This window comes from Mastigoproctus giganteus, chromosome 8 (genome assembly GCF_048544385.1).
Source record: "Mastigoproctus giganteus isolate SK-2022 chromosome 8, ASM4854438v1, whole genome shotgun sequence".
Lineage (NCBI taxonomy): Eukaryota > Metazoa > Arthropoda > Arachnida > Uropygi > Thelyphonidae > Mastigoproctus > Mastigoproctus giganteus.
In genome coordinates, this window is record NC_143582.1 from 138,962,042 (window position 1) to 138,980,161 (window position 18,120).

Genomic DNA, 18,120 nt, shown 5'->3' on the forward strand with positions numbered 1-18,120 from the left:
AAAACCTGATCAATGAGCTATTTAAATACAAAACAGACATTATAGCCATCCAAAAAACAAGATGGATAGGAAAAGGTTGCATGAAAATCCAGCCCTTCACAATTTTATATGGTGGAACAGATAAATATGAATTTGGAACAGGCTCTGTAGTTAACAACAAGCTATTAGAAAATATCTTAAAGGTGGAATTCATTTCAGAGAGACTATCCTCTGAAATGACATAACAATGAACTAAACGAGAAATATAAAAGTGAATGTATAATTCAAATCATAAAGGCTAGAAAACTGAGATTGGCTTGACATGCTATCCATACTGATGACAGAAGGCCCATCAATCAAATCCTTACAGGAATCCCAATTGAGTAAAGGAAAGCTGGCAGACCCCTACCCCCCAAGATAAGTACTGTGGTAGCTCTGACAAAATTTTTTTGTACTTTAATATTAAATAAATTAAAAAATATATATATATCATTTTAATTCTGTTAGTGTTGTCTAAAATTATTTTATCACTTTTTTTTATTTTTTTTTTATTTTGCTAACTTAAGTGGCTGTTGGGAAAGTGTTTTACATTGCACAAGTAAATTATTCCTTGTTTAATTTTTTTCATGATCAGTAATTCTCCCAGCACTAAAAAACTAAAATATATTCAAACTGTAATAGTTTTTTTTTTACAACAAAATAAATTTCTTTTTACAGCTGCATATGAATATCTCACATGAAATTTTTATCTAGTAATACCATAAACAATATAAAAATAAAGTATGATCTTAATGATAATAGTTATTTTTTGAAACATTTTTAAGGCATCATTTCTACCTCATATTTACAAGCTTCAAATATAAGGCAAATGAATTCAAAGACTATTCTTTCACTTTAGTTTCAGCTAAATCCCTCTAGAGTAGGGGGTCCCCAAAATACAGCCTGTGGGCCGGATCCAGCCCACGAAAGAATTTTATCTGCAGATATTTCAATTAGATCATAAAAATTAATGTTTATATTAGATCACAATAAAATTTATGAAAACCACATTTTACAGATTATTTTAACATTTGTGGGTTGATTAATAGTATTGACACCTCTGTGTCGTCAGCCTAGTCTTGTTAGATATTAATTCTGTTATTTCCACTCAAAGCTATTCTTTGAAACATTGTTAAAATAATCCGTTAATCTTGACCCTGTCATTAAATAGCAATAGGTGTTAGAGACAGTAATTATGGATTTCCTAATCCCTTGCCAGCCTGCACACCAACCCTGATGTTCAGAGTATGGGAGCAGAGGTCACCCTAGACTTCCACTACGCAAGAATCCTGGATCCAGGAGAAAAACTGGCACAGCAGCATGGTCTGATGATTGGTATCGGTAAGATCCTGAACCAGCCTTCACATAAACCATGATTATCAGAGTACTGGAGCAAAGGTCATCCATGGCTTCTACTATACAAGAACCCCAGATCCAGGATAAAAACATGACACTATCCTATTGGTTAATGGAGTTAATCCCTCTGCTATAAATTAACTGTTGGCAGCCTGTCTGCACATAAAGTTTCTTAGCATCAGCAAGAGGAGGATGTCGGCAGGTATGAATTTAATCTCTTTGTATTACCTTAGATTTCCTGTTTTCTATTTGTAATAGCAATTCGAAACTTAATACTTTAGAATCATTATTTGAAAATTGTAATATTTGTAATTGCAATTATATTATTGGTAATTGTAACTGTAATATCCTAAAATATTCAAATTTGTAGCCCTTTCTGTTCTCCCCAACAGCATGGTCTGATGATGGGCATTGAAAAGAAACCTGAAACGTCACCTTATTAAATGATATTATAATTAATAATATAATTTTATATTATAATAATGTAGTATATTAGGCAAACAGCCTAATATTGGTATTGGTATTGGTATGGTTATTTCTGGCGCAAGGGCTACTTAGGCCATATTGCGCCTATAAACGAGATGAGGATTTCACGGTGTCTGTAAAAACAGTTAGAAAGAATTATACAGATTTATGCGTTTTAAGAAGCGGAAAAATTCCGGGAGATTTGCATTATTACCTATGAACTATTGGAGTGTCAAAGGTTGTTGAAGATTACTGTATGAAGCTTTTCGGGCATCAGTGTATAAGGTACATTCAACGAGTATGTGCTTTATTGTGAGAACAGAGTTGCAGTGCATACACTGCGGAGGATCATTTCCTGTAAGAAGAGAAATATGGGTGAGCTGACTGTGCCCGATCCGGGCTCTAGCCAGGATGACTTCTTCCTTTCTGTTTACAGAAAAACTGGAAACCCATAACTGTGGTTCAGGTTTTATTTCACGCAGCTTGTTATTCAGTTGAGATTGCCATAGAAGTGTCCATTGTTCTTTACATGTATTTCTTATATGGGATCTGTAGTCCATATATGGAACATAATAACCTGGCGATGCTATGTTGGATGAATGTTTGGCTGCATAGTCTGCTTTTTCATTCCCTGATATCCCAGTGTGACCTGGGATCCAGCAAAAGATGACAACTTGTTGGTGATCATGGATATGCATTAGTTGAGATTTTATAGATTTTATTAAGGGATGCGTTGTTGAGGAGGAATTTTGCAAGGCCAAGATTGAACTCTGTGAGTCACTATATATTACACTTTTTTGGATGGACAGTTGGAGAATGTTTTCTAAGGCAAGCTTGATAGCGTATAATTCAGCTGTATAACTGCCGCATTCGGTGGGAAGTGAAACAGAGATAGTGTTAAAGGGAAAGACAGCTGCAGCACCGACTTTACTACCAGACTTTGATCCATCAGTGTATACATGCGTAAAATTTTGGTAATTTTGTGTGTGAGTGGCATGCAGTTGCTGTATATTGGTATTTGCAAGCGAATGTTTTCCCCAGTTTAAGAAATAGCTGTCACAGGATGCTTTAATAAAGGACCAGGGAGGATCTGAACTGTTCAGATTATGGAGGATTTTGTTCAGATGTATATTCCAATTTTGTGATAATTCCTGTAATCTGATGCCAGCAGGGCGAACTGCTCTAGGTTTATTTCTGTAGTACATTGGGAACTGTGGATTATTAAGTATTGGCCAATTGGGGTGAGAAGGCAGACTTTGAATTTTGGCTGCATAGTTCAGAAGTAACATCTTTCTCCTGAGGCTGAGCGGAGGTTCATGGGCTTCGATATAAAGACTTTGCACTGGCGATGTTCTATAAGCGCCTACAGCAATTCTGAGGGCAGAATGTTGAATAGGGGCAAGACGTGCTAGCACGCTTTCCCTAGCAGAATCATACACCGGGGCGCCATAATCAAGGCGAGATCTGATCAGGGCTCTGTACAAGTGAAGTAAGGTGTACCGATCTGCACCCCATGATGTAGAAGAGATAATTCTTAATAAATTCATTTTTTTCTGGCAAGCAGTCCTTAGATGTGTGATATATTCTAGGAAGTTCAGTTTATTATCAAAAATTAAACCAAGGAGACGAATGCTATTCACCACTGTGATGGGATGATTTGTTAGTTGTATCTCTGGATCTGGATGCATCTTTCGTTTATTACAAAAGTGAATGACTCTAGATTTCTGATAGGATAGTCGGTAACCATTGTGTATCATCCATAATTCAATGTTATTTACAGATGTTTGCAGCTGCCTTTCGATAAAGCTCATGTTTTGCGAGCTGCAAGAGACAGTCAAATCATCAGCATAGAGGTAAGAGTTTACAGCTTTTGGAATATTTTTTGTCATCTGATTTATTCTAATTGCAAATAAGGTTGCACTGAGTACAGAGCCCTGCGGGACTCCTTCTTCTTGTATGTATGTTTGCGAAAGTACTTGCCGATAGCGAACTTGAAAGGTCCTGTATTGTAGGAAATTCTGTATGAAGTACGGTAAGTGTCCTCTCAGGTCCAGGGAATGAAGATCTTTCAGAATACCAAACCGCCAAGTGGTGTCAAAGGCCTTCTCTATGTCGAGACATACCATTACTAGATGTTTGTTTTGGATAAACGCATTCCTGATGTCTGTTTCTGCTTTGATCATGAGATCTAGAGATGATCGGTGTTTTCGGAAACCAAATTGATTGTCAGAGATAATATTTTGGGAATCAAGATACCACGTTAGTCGACGGTGTATCATTTTTTCTATGGTTTTACTTAGGCAGCTTGTGAGCGAAATGGGTCTGTAATTGTTCGGAATAGAATGATCTTTCCCTGGTTTGGGTATCGCCAGTACAAAAGCATGACGCCAGAAGCTGGGGAAGGAATGCTCCATAAATATACGATTGTAGAAGGTCAGTAGCGAAGATAATGATTTATTGTCTAGATGTTGTAACATTATGTAGTATATTCCATCCGGGCCAGCAGCACTGTTCTTAGCGGTGGATAAAGCTTCTTGAAGTTCTACCAAAGTAAGTGGTGTATTGTATTGGAAGGTTGTTGTTGTTCTAAATTTCGGATGGGATTTTTCTGCTACAGCTTTAATCTTTTGAAATGATGGATCATATGCCGTAGAGTCAGACAACTGTGAAAATACCGTCCCTAGAGCATTTGCAATCTCTGCAGGAGTAGATAGCTCCTGTCCATTCACGGTGAAAAGTGGGGACGACAAAGGGGGAAATTTACCATTTAATTGTCTTATTTTCCTCCAAATAATTCTTACATCAGTATTTTTATTAATTGTAGTTGCGAATCGAACCCAAGAGTCTCTTTTTGCTTTCTTTCTAATATGACGGGCTTTAGCTCTAATTTTCTTGTAATTTATAAGATTAGTGGTGGTAGGATGTTTGCGGAATAAATTCCATGCACGGTTTTTTTCTTTTTTTATATTCTTACAGTCCTCGTTCCACCAATAATTTCTGTTTCTATGAATGCTTGACTTTGACTGTGGGATGGCAGTGGATGCAGCTGCTAGAATCTGTTTTGTAATATGGTCGGCAACTGTGTCAATCGGATGAGATTTGATGATCTGATTGTCGAAGGATACGTTAGTGGTATACTTTGCCCAGTCTGCCTTGGAAAATTTCCATTTTGTGTGAGTTTCTGAAGGTATGCAGTGTGACGTTTCAATTTTACATATTATAGGGTAGTGGTCACTATTGAGTGGATCATCCAGAGTTGTCCACTGGATACTAGGGAAAAGGATTGGAGAGCAGATAGAGAGATCTATTGAAGAGACTGTTCCTGTTTGGAGGTAAGTTGGTGAACCAGTATTTAATATGGTTAGATTTCGTCTTTCAATAAGCATTTCAATGATTTTTCCACGTCCGTCTGTATTGGAAGAACCCCACAATGGATTGTGTCCATTGAAGTCACCCAATAAGCAGAAAGGGGTTGGCAACTGCTGAATGAGATCTTCAAGTTCATGTATGGTACAAGGGAGACTGGGTGGCAGGTAGATTGAAGCAAGTGTTAGGGTAACGCCAATGGCTATTCGTGTGGCAACAATTTCAACAGTGGTTTGCAACTGAATGCGTTTGCAGGGTACTCTTCCATCTATAAGTATCGCTACACCTCCGTGAGCATTATTAGTAGCAGGTCTGTCTTGCCGAAAGAGAGTGTAATTTTTTATCGAAGTAGACACCTGAGGTGTTAGATATGTCTCTTGTAAACAGATTCCAATTGGTTTATAACGCTTAATTATCTCGTGGATGTCGTCGATATTGCTGCGAAAGCCTCTACAGTTCCATTGGATGATGTTTTTCATTGTTTGGATTTAAATGAGGAAGCTGTGTCTGTCTGCTTTTTGGAAGTCTGTTTCTGTCGGTCAATTTTTATTTTGTCTCTCTTTGAAAATATTGGTCTGGCGTCTATTACATCTTCTGGATGAATTTCCAGAATGGTTTCCGTTTCTTCATGAGAGCAAGTCTCATTCGTGTCCATGAAGAAAGATTCAGCATGCTGCTTGTTAACGGGATCAGAGTTTTCTGTTTGAGTAGATCTTACAGGAGTTGTAAGAGTAACAGGAGGTATCGTGACTGGTGTGTTATTAGATCTATTAGAAGTCTGTTGCTTTGAGGACTGAGGTACAGTAGAGAGTAAAGTTCGAGCCCATTCAGAAATAGAGATGCTTGGCGGGATTGATGTATCTGTTTGAACTGATATTGAGTGAAATTTTTGAGCAGCGTCGGCATATGTACGTTTTGGCATCGGTATTAGTTGCTGTAATTGTTTTCTGGCTTCGGAAAATGAGACTTTCTTTTCTATCTTGTATTTTTGAATTTTCTTCTCATATTTCCACTGATCGCATGTTTTTGAAAAAGCTGGGTGATTGCCTTTACAATTAGGGCAAAGTGAGGACTGCGATTTACAATCAGCTTGGGCATGTTCCTTCGATCCACAGTTAGGGCATACTGCATCGCCTCTACAGACAGTTTGGGAATGTCCAAATTTTTGACATTTATAGCACCTTAGCGGGTTTGGGATATACGGGCGAATGCGGCAGTTCAAATACCCGGCTTTTACTGATGATGGTAGGTTGGGTGAGCTAAATGTCAGTATGATACTGCGTGTTGGAATAAGTTCGCCATCTTTCTTAATCATGATTCTCTTCGCTTGTATGACCTTCTGATCCTGCAATTCGTTGACAATTTCCTCTTCTGAAACATTCATTAGGTCCCATTCTGAGATAACACCCTTGGAGGTATTGAGTGTTGCGTGTGGTGGCACCTTAACAGGGATTCCATTGAATGTTGTGAGCTTGAGAAGGTACTCTGAATGTTTAGAGCTTGTAGTCTCAACCAACAGGTCGCCAGATTTGAGACGGCGCACCATTTTGGGGGAACCTGCTACATTTTCCAGACATTTTTGTATGAGGAATGGCGATAGATTGCCTAGGGCCTGGTTCGCTAAGGAATGCAGGATCAGGAAACTCGGATGTTCTATTAGGGAATCATCCGTCTTCAGTCTCTTTCGGTTGGTTTTGTCATCATTAGGCTGATGCAAATCCTTTGAATTTGGATTTGCTGTCTGGATCGGGGGAAAGTTTTCAAAGTCCATGTTTTGCTCCTTTTGGCCCTGGGGGTTTGCTTTACCACCCAGGTTTCCGGCCCCGCCACGGGGAGGCAGGAGCAGTGCCACAAGGTGACCAAGCGGCTGGGTTAGGAAGTTAGTATTAATATAAAAAGAAACAGAAAGGTGGTTTTCCTTCCTGGGCCTTTGCCTACTTCTTGTAGTGCGAAAGAGCTACTTTGATCGAGAAATCAAGAAAAACGGTTGTTGAAACAAAAAATAGAATCTATTCGCTGGAAATCTCTTTAGAAAAAACGCTTTTACAGACGCACTAGAATCGCTTGGCCACGGAACGCTTGGCACCCGGGGCCACACCCTAATAAACTATATTATTAATTTCACGTGTTATTATTTTATAATAATAACCTTTATGTTAAAATATTTCATAAAATTTTAAGACACGTCAGTGCGTACTTACTTCAACATTCACAAGTATGTTTTTTTTATTCCAGTGACCCCATAAAAATCATGTCGAAGTTGATGTCGAAAAAAAGAAAAGTTGATGCTGAGTGTTGCGTGTTTAATGAGCGGTGGTCAATTAAATGATATTTGAGGAGCTTTGAGGCAGAAAAAACTCCAAGAACTAACCCAAACTTTTCAAAGTCAACAACAGAAAATGAGAACTTTTAACTCATCAAAATTTATCTGCAGTTACAGCTAGTTTTCGAGCCTCCCAAATCATTGCCAAAGAAGGAAGGGTTTTTACGGATAGACAATTTGTAAAATGAATTTGTTTGGCAATTGCAGAAGTATGTTCTGAGAAAGTAAAGAATTTTGCATCTGTAAGTTTATCTTCATCAGATGTAATGAAACGAACTGAAGATTTAGGAGCCGATGTTCAAAATCAACTAGTAGAAAAAATTTGTGAATTCACGCATTTTTTAAAAGCAATTGATGAGAGTGAGGATACAAGTCATACAGTTCAATTACTAATTTATATCCAAGGTGTAAATCAAAAGTTTGCAGTAACTGAAGAGCTAGTTGCATTAAAAATGCTTGAAAGATACAACAGGTGAGCATATATTTTTTAGTATGTCATAAGCAACTGATGGCCTCAAATTGAATTGGGATTTGCTATCAGCGGTTACAATGGATGGTGTTAAAAATATGGTCGGGACTAAAATTGGATCCATGAATCAGCTTCATAAACATCTTGAAAGTAAAAATATTAAAAAACCAATGCAATTTCATTGTATAATTCACCAGAAGCCTTTGTGAGGAAAATGTTTGGGTGTAGATTCAGTCACGTAAACTGTAATATCAACAGTAAATTTCATTCGCAAGACTAGTCTGAATCATCGGCAATTGAAAAATTTTCTTGAAACTATTGAGGCTGAATACGGTGATTTGTTGTACCACACTGATGTATGATGGCTGAGTTGCGGTAATGCGTTGAAGCCATTTTTGGAACTTAGGATCGAAATAGATCTATTTATGAATGAAAAACTGAAACCTGTTTTGGAACTGTCAGATCTCAAATGGTTGTGGGACCTCGCCTTTTTAACAGATATATGTGAACACCTGAATTTTCTTAATATGAAACTACAAGGACGAGACAAACTTGTGGATGAATTGTATTATAATGTCAAAGCATTTGAAACAAAAGTGGAGTTATTTAAAAGTCAACTACTTCGAAATGATTTTTCACATTTTCCATGTTGCGATAATTTATCTAAAAATATGCCTAGTTGTAATTTTTTCACTGAAAATTTTGTTCAAAACATTAGTTTGTTGCAGGAAAATTTTGTGGATAGATTTTATGATTTTAAAAATAATTCAAATGTGTTTGAACTTTGTCAAAATCCATTTGTTGTTGTTGTTGTTGTTGTTTGATTTTTAGGAGCATTAGCAACTAAGGCCATATTGCTCCGGGATATGCGGTGGTCAGTCCCTGACCTTTCCGCATCCTTCGTATTTGGTGGTGACGGGCTCGAACCCCGGTCTAATCAAGAAGCGTGTGCTGCGCACTGCTGCTCCTTCCCACCTGGCTACGGAGGTGCCCAAAAAAAAAAAAAAAAAAAAAAATCCATTTGACATATGCGTCAACGATGTTGATGAGAATTTACAGAGTTGGTAGATCTTCAATCTAATGATGCCCTGAAGACAATATTTAAAAATGAAAATCTAATTCAATTTTATTCAACGTTATCTGAGTCAGATTATCCTAAAATTAAAAATTTTGTAAGAAAGGTTACATCAATTTTCGGAAGTACATGTACATGTGAGCAGACCTTTTCAAAAATGATATATGAAAATCAAAAATATGATCACGTCTAACTGACTCGCATTTACATGACTTTTTAAGAATTGGAACTAGTACTATACAACCTGAAATTACGAAACTTAGTTGCACTCTATAACCACATTCATCACATTAATTATAGTTTTGTGATTAGTAAATAAGTAATAATTAATTTTGTTGTATTACTGACTGTATTTTTGTGATTAGTACAATAAATAAGTAATAATTAAAATTTGATAAAAACAAACTGGTATATTTTATATTACATATCCATAGATTTATTTTTCAATCTGTAAATATAGGTAGGTATAGAGTTTGTTTTCTGCATAACATGAAAGTTATGCAAAGAATGTAGTTTTCAGTAATTAGGAATTTTCTTTGGTCTGCCAAATATTCCAAAAATTCATATGTGGGCCATTTCTCTAAAAGTTTGGGGACCCCTGCTCTAGAGCATACTGAGTGTAGACCTAAGAAATGAGTGCTGCTACTCATGATAATTTGGCTTTTATGTTGTTTTGTTTCATAGTAAAAAGAAATTATAAAAGTTTAAAAAGAAACCTGAATCAATATTATGTTGTTCAGGTTCTACTTTTCTTAACAAATATGAGTGATATGGGTACCATAAAAGAAATGATTGAAGTTTATGGTGATCAGAGAGTGAAGACAACTGCAATTTTCTGTTGGCACAAATGTGAAACATTCATGCCACTTGAAAATCATAGCTTTTTAAGGAAGCAGAAGAACCTTTGATGGTGACTTATGGCTTAGGTAGCTAAGGACTTTGAATACCCCAAAAGCACACTTTACCTGGACTGCGGGCTGGATTTTGGTGTTTGCATGCCCTAAGCACTTTTATTCCAAAATGTGCTAAAAAAAAAAAAGGGGGCAAAACGTTTTTTTCTATTTTAACACTTTGACTGCGAATCATGTCAATTAACATGGCTCAAGTTTCAACTATAATAAATGATAAACCACCTCAACTGATGGAGCGACCATCACTTTGATTCTTCTAGTTTCAAGAACAGTTGCTAGATAGCATGTGTATTGAATTGAAGCTCGTAGAGCCAATTGCACAGATGTTTTCTCAGCTTTTTCATTAGTCACAGTGAAAAGAGTGAACTGTTTTTTTAATTTTTGCTTTCCTCCATAGGCCCTAGGCACTGTGCCTAATGGGAAATCCAGCTTTGCCTGGACTCATGCAAGCTCCATGAGTTCAGAAAAATCATACACTGATGAGCCAAAACATTATGACCAGCGAGCTGTTATGCAAATCGAAGCAACTGCAGGTGAATTACGGCACGTGCGTAGGTCAGGACATGGTATAAAAAACACCTGATACTGAGCTCCGTTAATCAGTGTTACTCTTGTTCTTCAGATGGGAAAGACAGTGGACTTAAGCAAGTTTGACAAAGGCCAAATTGTAATGGCCAGAGCATATCCTAAACAGCACGGCTAGTGGGGTGCTCATGATCAGCCATGGTTAGTACCTACCGAAAGTGGTCCAAGGAGGGGAAACCTACGAACCGCCACCAAGGTGTTGAACAACGATGGCTCTTCGATGATTGAGGTGAGCGAAGGTTCTCCTGAATGGTACTTGGCAACAGAAGGGTGACTGTGGTGCAACTCGCCGGTAATTGGAATGCTGGTGAATGCTGGAGTAATGTGTCAAAACACACAGTACATTGAACCCTGCTGAAAATGGGGCTGTGTAGCTGTAGGCTGCTCCGAGTGCCCATACTAACCATGGTTCACCGCCGATAGTGCCTACAATGGGCACGCAAGCATCGAAATTGGACCTTGAGTGACTGGAAGAAGGTCAACTGGTCCAATGAATTGTGTTTCCTGTCGCACCATGTGTACAGCCAGGTACATGTGCGTCGTTTACCTGGGGAAGTGATGGCACCTGGATGCACCGTGGGACGAAAACAAGCCGGTGGCGGCGGTGTCATGCTTTGGGTGATGTTCTGCTGGGATACTCTGGGTCCAGTCATCCATGTGCCAGGCACTCTGACGTCTACCACCTACCTACACATCACTGCTGACCAGGTACACCCTTTCATGGCAAAGGTTTTCCCCCTCTGGCGGTGCCATCTTTCAGCAGGATAATGTGCCATGCCACACTGTCCGGATTGTTCGAGACTGGTTCGCAGAACATGAGGAAGACTTCCAGGTATTGCCCTGGCCTCCAAATTCCCAGATGTCAATCCCATTGAGCACCTGTGGTTTGTGCTGGAACAGCAACTCCGACCTGCGGCATCTCGACATGGACCTTACAGGAGTTAAAGGATCTGGTTACGTGTTGGTACCAAATACCACAAGACACATTTAGAAATCTTGTAGTGTCCACGACTTGCCAGGTACGAGCTGTTTTGGCTGCACGTGGAGGACCAACATCATATTAGGTAGGTGGTCATAATGTTTTGCCTCATCAGTGTAGATGAAGAGAAGAAAATGGACAGAAAAATGGGTATTTCATCCAAGCAGTAAAATATCCATCTCATATAGCAAAGATCTTGAAATTGTGAAAAAAACACCTGGAAATATTAAGAATCTGAGCTTACGAAATTATACACTACTTACAATGGATTGGAACAGAAATTTGCTGAGGTGTAAGGAAACATGTTAATATGATTTGAGTAAAAAGAATAAAGATTCATTAGTTACATAGTGTCCATTAATGGGACATGAATTTACCATTGATCCAGAAACCATGCAGTCAAATAAGTGAAAACATTCAAATTCAACACTCTCCAAAAAGTTGAATTACACATTCTGCTGAAAAATGCAATCAGTCCTCACATATATATTACTCACTCATTATGACTCCTCCTCTGTAGTCATTTTGTAGAATAACAAACAAACAATTTTTGATTAATGTTTTACCTGTACTATTTGTTACAGTCCAAAAATGAGAACAATACACTGAGTTCCATGTAAACAGTGGTGTTATTGTTATTTGTTATTGGTTTTTTTTAGGAGCATTAGCAACTAAGGCCATATTGCTCCGGGATATACGGTGGTTATTCCCTGACCTTTCCGCATCCTCCGTATTTGGTGGTGATGGGCTCGAACCCCGGTCTAATCAAGAAGCGTGTGCTACGCACTGCTGCTCCTTCCCACCTGGCTATGGAGGCACCTCTAAACAGTGACGTGAGGCTGTCATTAAATTGCAAACATGCAATATCATGCAACTTTCCTACATGGGATTTTTAAAAATAGAAATGAATAGGTGACATTGGTGAGTGAATTTCTCTAAAAAAGGTTTCTGATAGTTTCTTGCATGATTGGTTTCCATTAAAACAAACAAAGACTTCTCCGAAAGAAGCTATAAAGAGCATTATTACTACTTTTGGCCACATTTTTTTTGTACAGTAATTTTTCTATATTTAATTTATTAATCCTTCTGAACACACACACACACAGCATTTTACAACCTGGATTCACAGGAATTAATAAAATAAGGAAGTGCTTTTAGTTACTAACACTAAAAAGATAAAAAATTAAAGAACACACTTACCACTTTCAGCATTTAAAGTATTGACCACTTCTATTCTGTCAAAATATATCATCACACCACCACTAAAAACAGAGAAATACATTATGGGTGCATGTGTAAGAAAAATAATATCTAAATTGATCACCAATATGCATTTATTAAAAATTAAATTTAAATTGTGAATAAAATCTTACCTTGTTCCACATGGAACGTTTTTTACTTCATCTGTCTGTAACGTTACCTATAAAATAAGCAGATGTTTTCTTTGCCAGCTCTATTTTATGGTGTTTAATTCAAATGTCAAAGAAAATCCCATATAAACAAAGTAAAATAAACTACACCTTCTTCATAGTTTGCATTTTTCATATAGTACTATAATACTAGATATCCACAATTCTGAATTTAAAAAAAATTTATATAATATATACTAGGGGACTGCGCTCACTTCTTTTGATAAAATAAAATAAAATACTCACAGAAGCTTTTGACACTGTGTATCTCTCTTCCTCAGCTATAAATACATAAATTTTTTACATATGGAAATCAAGAATGATGCCGCGTGGTCATGCTAGATAAACAAAGCACGTGCACGAGGTTTATCTAGCATGACCACGCTAAAAGAGAAGCTTGTTTTACCACAGTAAAACAAGCTTCTGTTATGCAGTTTAGTATTTGTTACATATTACCACATAACTCACATCCCTCTTCTCCCATTGGCTGAATAAATATTACTAGGAGGAAAATTATTTTAATGTATAGAAAGATAATTAAATTTAAAAAAATATTTTTATATTGTACTTTACATTTCAACCACAAAAGTGAATGTATAAAGAAAACAAAAATGAAGGAAGAAGAAAATTCCTGCATGAATAAAATTATATACCAAAATAGCCAAATTATAGCTTGAGAACTGTGTGTGGCTCTTTTTCACCTAAAGCATTGGTGCTTAGGAATGTTGAAAAAGCAAAGGCTGGAAAAATTCATGCCTCAAAATAATTTTTTTTACAAATAAAAAATGAAAAAAATCACAAACAGCAACTGAGCATTTAAAATGATTTTAATACCCATTTACCACTGCTCTGCTTCATTTACCTACTTAAACATGGAAACTCATATGTTTAAGCATTAAAAAAAACTATAAATTTTAATTTCAAAAAATGACTAAATCTGAAAGCATATTTTCTTTCATTATATACATAACTTTTATTTAATATAATATTGGTGTAAATACACCATAGAAAACTCTTAAACGAAAAAACTACATTTGTAGTTTGAAGGGGTATCATTTTATCTGCATCTCATATTGTGCTCCTCCTTCACAATGAGTTGCCATGTATTGCACTACCTCGAATAAGTAACGCTTCACTAAAAGAGAAGACTATTGTTACTTATTCGCGGTGGGCACCACCACCCAGACAGCACCGTTTCAAGGCTTGTTGGCCCTTGAAACGGTGGGTTGGCAGGCACCCTGGTATTGCAAACATGACAATCCAGTTGTGAGAGATGCCAGAAGGTGTTCATAATAATGTATAAATGAAGACTGATGCAATAAAGCATCATATGTTTAAGAGTGTAAGTATTCTATGTAAGTGCTGTCTAGGTGGTGGTGCCCAGGGTGATATGCAGTGGTCATTCCCTGACCTTTCCGCGTCCTCCGTATTTGGTGGTCACGGGCTCGAACCCCGGTCTAATCAAGAAGCGTGTGATACGCACTGCTGCTGCTCCTGCCCACCTGGCTACGGAGTCGCCAAAATATTAACATCCGGCATACATTGTCATTGGTATGTTTAAAAATTCATTAATTGTTGTTAAAAATACCAATAATACTAAACCAAATTTACTGAGAAGAATAATGGGTTAGACTACTTAGACAAATTTAAACTGAATCTTATGATACTGTTGCACAGACTTTGAGGTTGTGTTGATTTGTTAAACCTGTACTTTAACTGATGTAAAGCTAAAATTCTGGAATTTTGCCAGTGGAGATGAAGAGAATCACCTTGTTGTATAAAGCAATGGTTAGTTCATATCTTGAGTATTGCAATACAAGTTTGGAATCCTCATTAGGATTTTAAATTTGTTGGAGTAGATTGGGGGAAACAAAAGGATATTCTTATCAAGAGACTGGGTTCTATAAATTGCAGCATCGGCAATGTGACCTAACTGAAGTGCACAAGGCTTTAAATGGATTAAGTAAACTAAATACTGATGGCATCTTTATTTTTCTTAGACAACACACAAGAGTGTTTAAATTTACACTGAAAAAGGATGGTAGAATGTACAGAAGAAAAACCAAATAACTATGTTAAGCAACCTTTGCCAGTGGTTGACTAATTCAGCCATAGTGATGAGAAGCCAAAAATGTCTCAGCCTTCCCCAATACAGACTGACTCAATCCTGTAATTTTTAAATTTGGTTCATAAAGGTCATAGGTTAATCCAGAAGCAAAAGTGTTAAGCATTCACAGAATCTTGAATTTACAATTTCTCTAAGTAATTTTATTATAATAAAAATTATGGTTTTATGGTTATTAATTGTGCAAATATTAAAATTATAATACTTGCACCAACACCAAGTTTAAAACAAAATAAAATAAGATAAATATCTTACTTCCTTCTCTATTAAATTTGCATAGTACCATTAATTACAAGTCAGTTAATGTATGCTTTGTATTACATTTCAGGCACGGTTGGTTCTGATTTTTTTTCTTCCTTAAATAAATTGATATTTTTTATTTATTTTCTGTGATTAATAGAAGTGAGAGGTAAATACAGTTATCTCCTTATCGATTAATTACTAAGATTATAACTTCATTGAGCACTTAATAAAATTATAGTTTTACATTCCCTGAACTTAGCCATTTGCTTTAATTACAACTGTATAATATTTATTGCTCTTCTCCCACATCCTTTTAAGTCTCTTTTCTCTCTATCTCTCTCTCTTTTAGCGAGCAACACAATGTTCACAAGTCTTACATAATAATGAATGTGAAGTGTGAATGGACTGTCTACAGCTTAACAGCATTAAAACTACATTTAATTTATGAATTTATTTTTTCATACAAATTGTATGGAAAAAAAGAAAGAACAATTGCCAGATTCCCATTTGTCTCATTTCAATAAAATCCAGAACGGCTTAACAAATCTTTCTAAAAAGAAAAAAAATATAAAATTTCATGAAAATTCATCCGATGGGAGCCGAGTTGTTACATGCAGATGAACAGATGTGCTGAAAACACCTTACATGTGCGTGTGTATGTGTGAAAGTGCACAATAAAGGAATAACAAAAACAAAAAAAAAAAAAAAAAAACCACTAAGAGGAAAGGCTTATTTTCAATACATTAAAAATACTCTAAACAAGAAAAGTATGCTGATGTTTCATCCTAACTGTACTATAGAACTTCCTCCATACAGTAATGTGCAGTACAGTCATCATTAATAGCTTATAATGAAAACGAGATACCACAATGAACATAAAAACACTTCTCTCTTCAGGACTAACCCCTACCTTCAGGTGACCTTAATCACTTGATGGCCTTGGAAGGACATATCTAACACAAGTTGTTTAGATTTCTTTTCATTTCTATATCATTCCTCACCTTTAGTTTGAACTTTAATGTGAAATGTTTTTAGTAATTTCTGGATTCTCAATTCAATACTCGTCTACAAGGGAAATCTTACAGCACATCTATAATGAAACATTTGATAACTTTTTTTCTTAGAGCGTATAAGGATTTGAACACAAAATGCATTTTTGTATTATTTCTTAGTTTATCCTATATGATGCTCTTATTTCAGTTTCCTATAGCAAATGACTAGAAAACATAATTTACTACAGTAGACTATTTTATGAGGGGTGGTAAAAAAGATCTGGGAGTGGAGTACAAACAGATACAAAATTCTGAATTTTTTAAATTTTTAAATGTATTCACCCCAAACTACACTTATTTAATCTTTAAATTCAATACATTTATTGCATTTAATCTGCAAAGGGTTTAATCCATCAAAAATAAAAAAATTCTTCAGGCTGGGTATCAAACCAAGCTTCCACAGCTGTTTTTTTAGATTATCATCTTTAAAATGAGTTCCACAAAGAGGACACCCAAGATTTCTGAATAAATAATAGTCACTTTGGCACAAATATGAACTATATTGAGGAAGGGAAGAGGCGCTTTAATTGTTCAAATCAATATCTGAACAATTTTAGCCTGTGCAACACAGACTTTTTGCATAGGTGCACTGTCATGAAGAAGCAAAACCCGATGACCCAACTTTCCTTGTCTTTTTTTTCTCAAATCACAGCTTTTAACTTTGGCATAAGGGTAGCATAATATTCCCATGCTATTATGGCTTTAGGCACAAGGTAATCAATTAGCAATAATCCTTTTGTTGCCCCAGAAATCTGAGGCCAACACTCTTCCAGCTGATGACTGCATTTGAAATCTTTTCAGGGTTGAAGATCCCTTGAGCTTTCGCTACACATTTTCTAATTTGGATACAAGATCATAAAAATGTAGGCAAGTTTCATGATGAAACTTGCCTACATTTTTTGCTAATTGCTAATTTGTGATTAGCAAAAATTAATTTTAAAATCTCTTTTGATGACTCCACCCACTGATGTTTGATATGAATGGTTATTCCCAAATGCTCATGTATTAATGTTAAAATGCTTCCATTGAAAATGTAAAAGTACTTTTTTCAAGTTCAGACACTAATTCTGCTATTTTTATTTCAATGAGGGTAAATGTTTCAGAAATTGCTTCAGATGGCCAAACTGAACTCTACACATAGGCACATTACCCAGTTACGCAACAATAGCATAACTGGGTAATACTTCCCAAAAACACTCTAGTCATTCTTCCATGAATTTATTTAACATTTATATCCTCTTTAGTCAAAAATTTAATTACCGAATGGTGCTCAATTTTCTGCTTATTAATTATTCTTCCTTACCAACATAAAAAATTAAAATTTAGAAACTGCATTAAGCAATTGACAAATTTTTTCATGTTATTTTATATGATATTAAGTTATCAAAATAATCTCTTCTATAATTTATTAATACTTTTTATTTATTTTGTTATACAAAAAATACATCACAGAACACCCCCCCCTCCTTGTACATTTTTGCATTCCCAGTGGAATGCAGATGGCATCAAAAAGTTTTGATCAAACATATAGTACAAAAAGTAATAAAATCATTTTCCTCCATGGCTCATAATCAACTAAGCACCAAGTGCTAGATGGAAGGGCATTTCTATAACAACTACTAAAGATACTTAGGCATGTAATGAAAGATTATTTTTCACCCACAAAACAATAAGGATTTTTCCTCCTATAAAAAATGTTACTTAAAAAATAAAAAAAGAGGAAAAATGAAATTTTCTCCAATAC

At 36.1% G+C, this 18,120-nt stretch overlaps 1 protein-coding gene across 1 annotated transcript in view; it reads right to left on the reverse strand.

Moving 5' to 3' along the window:
• The window catches only part of LOC150081851 (erlin-2-B-like), a 269,808-nt gene that overhangs the window by 139,478 nt on the left and 112,210 nt on the right, over positions 1 to 18,120 (reverse strand). Inside the window, exons 5-6 of the mRNA XM_090379753.1 lie at positions 12,921 to 12,967; positions 12,748 to 12,809 (exon numbers count right to left, since the gene is read on the reverse strand). Coding sequence (XP_090235879.1) covers positions 12,748 to 12,809; positions 12,921 to 12,967 — 109 coding nt within the window. The remainder of the gene's footprint in view (positions 1 to 12,747; positions 12,810 to 12,920; positions 12,968 to 18,120) is intronic.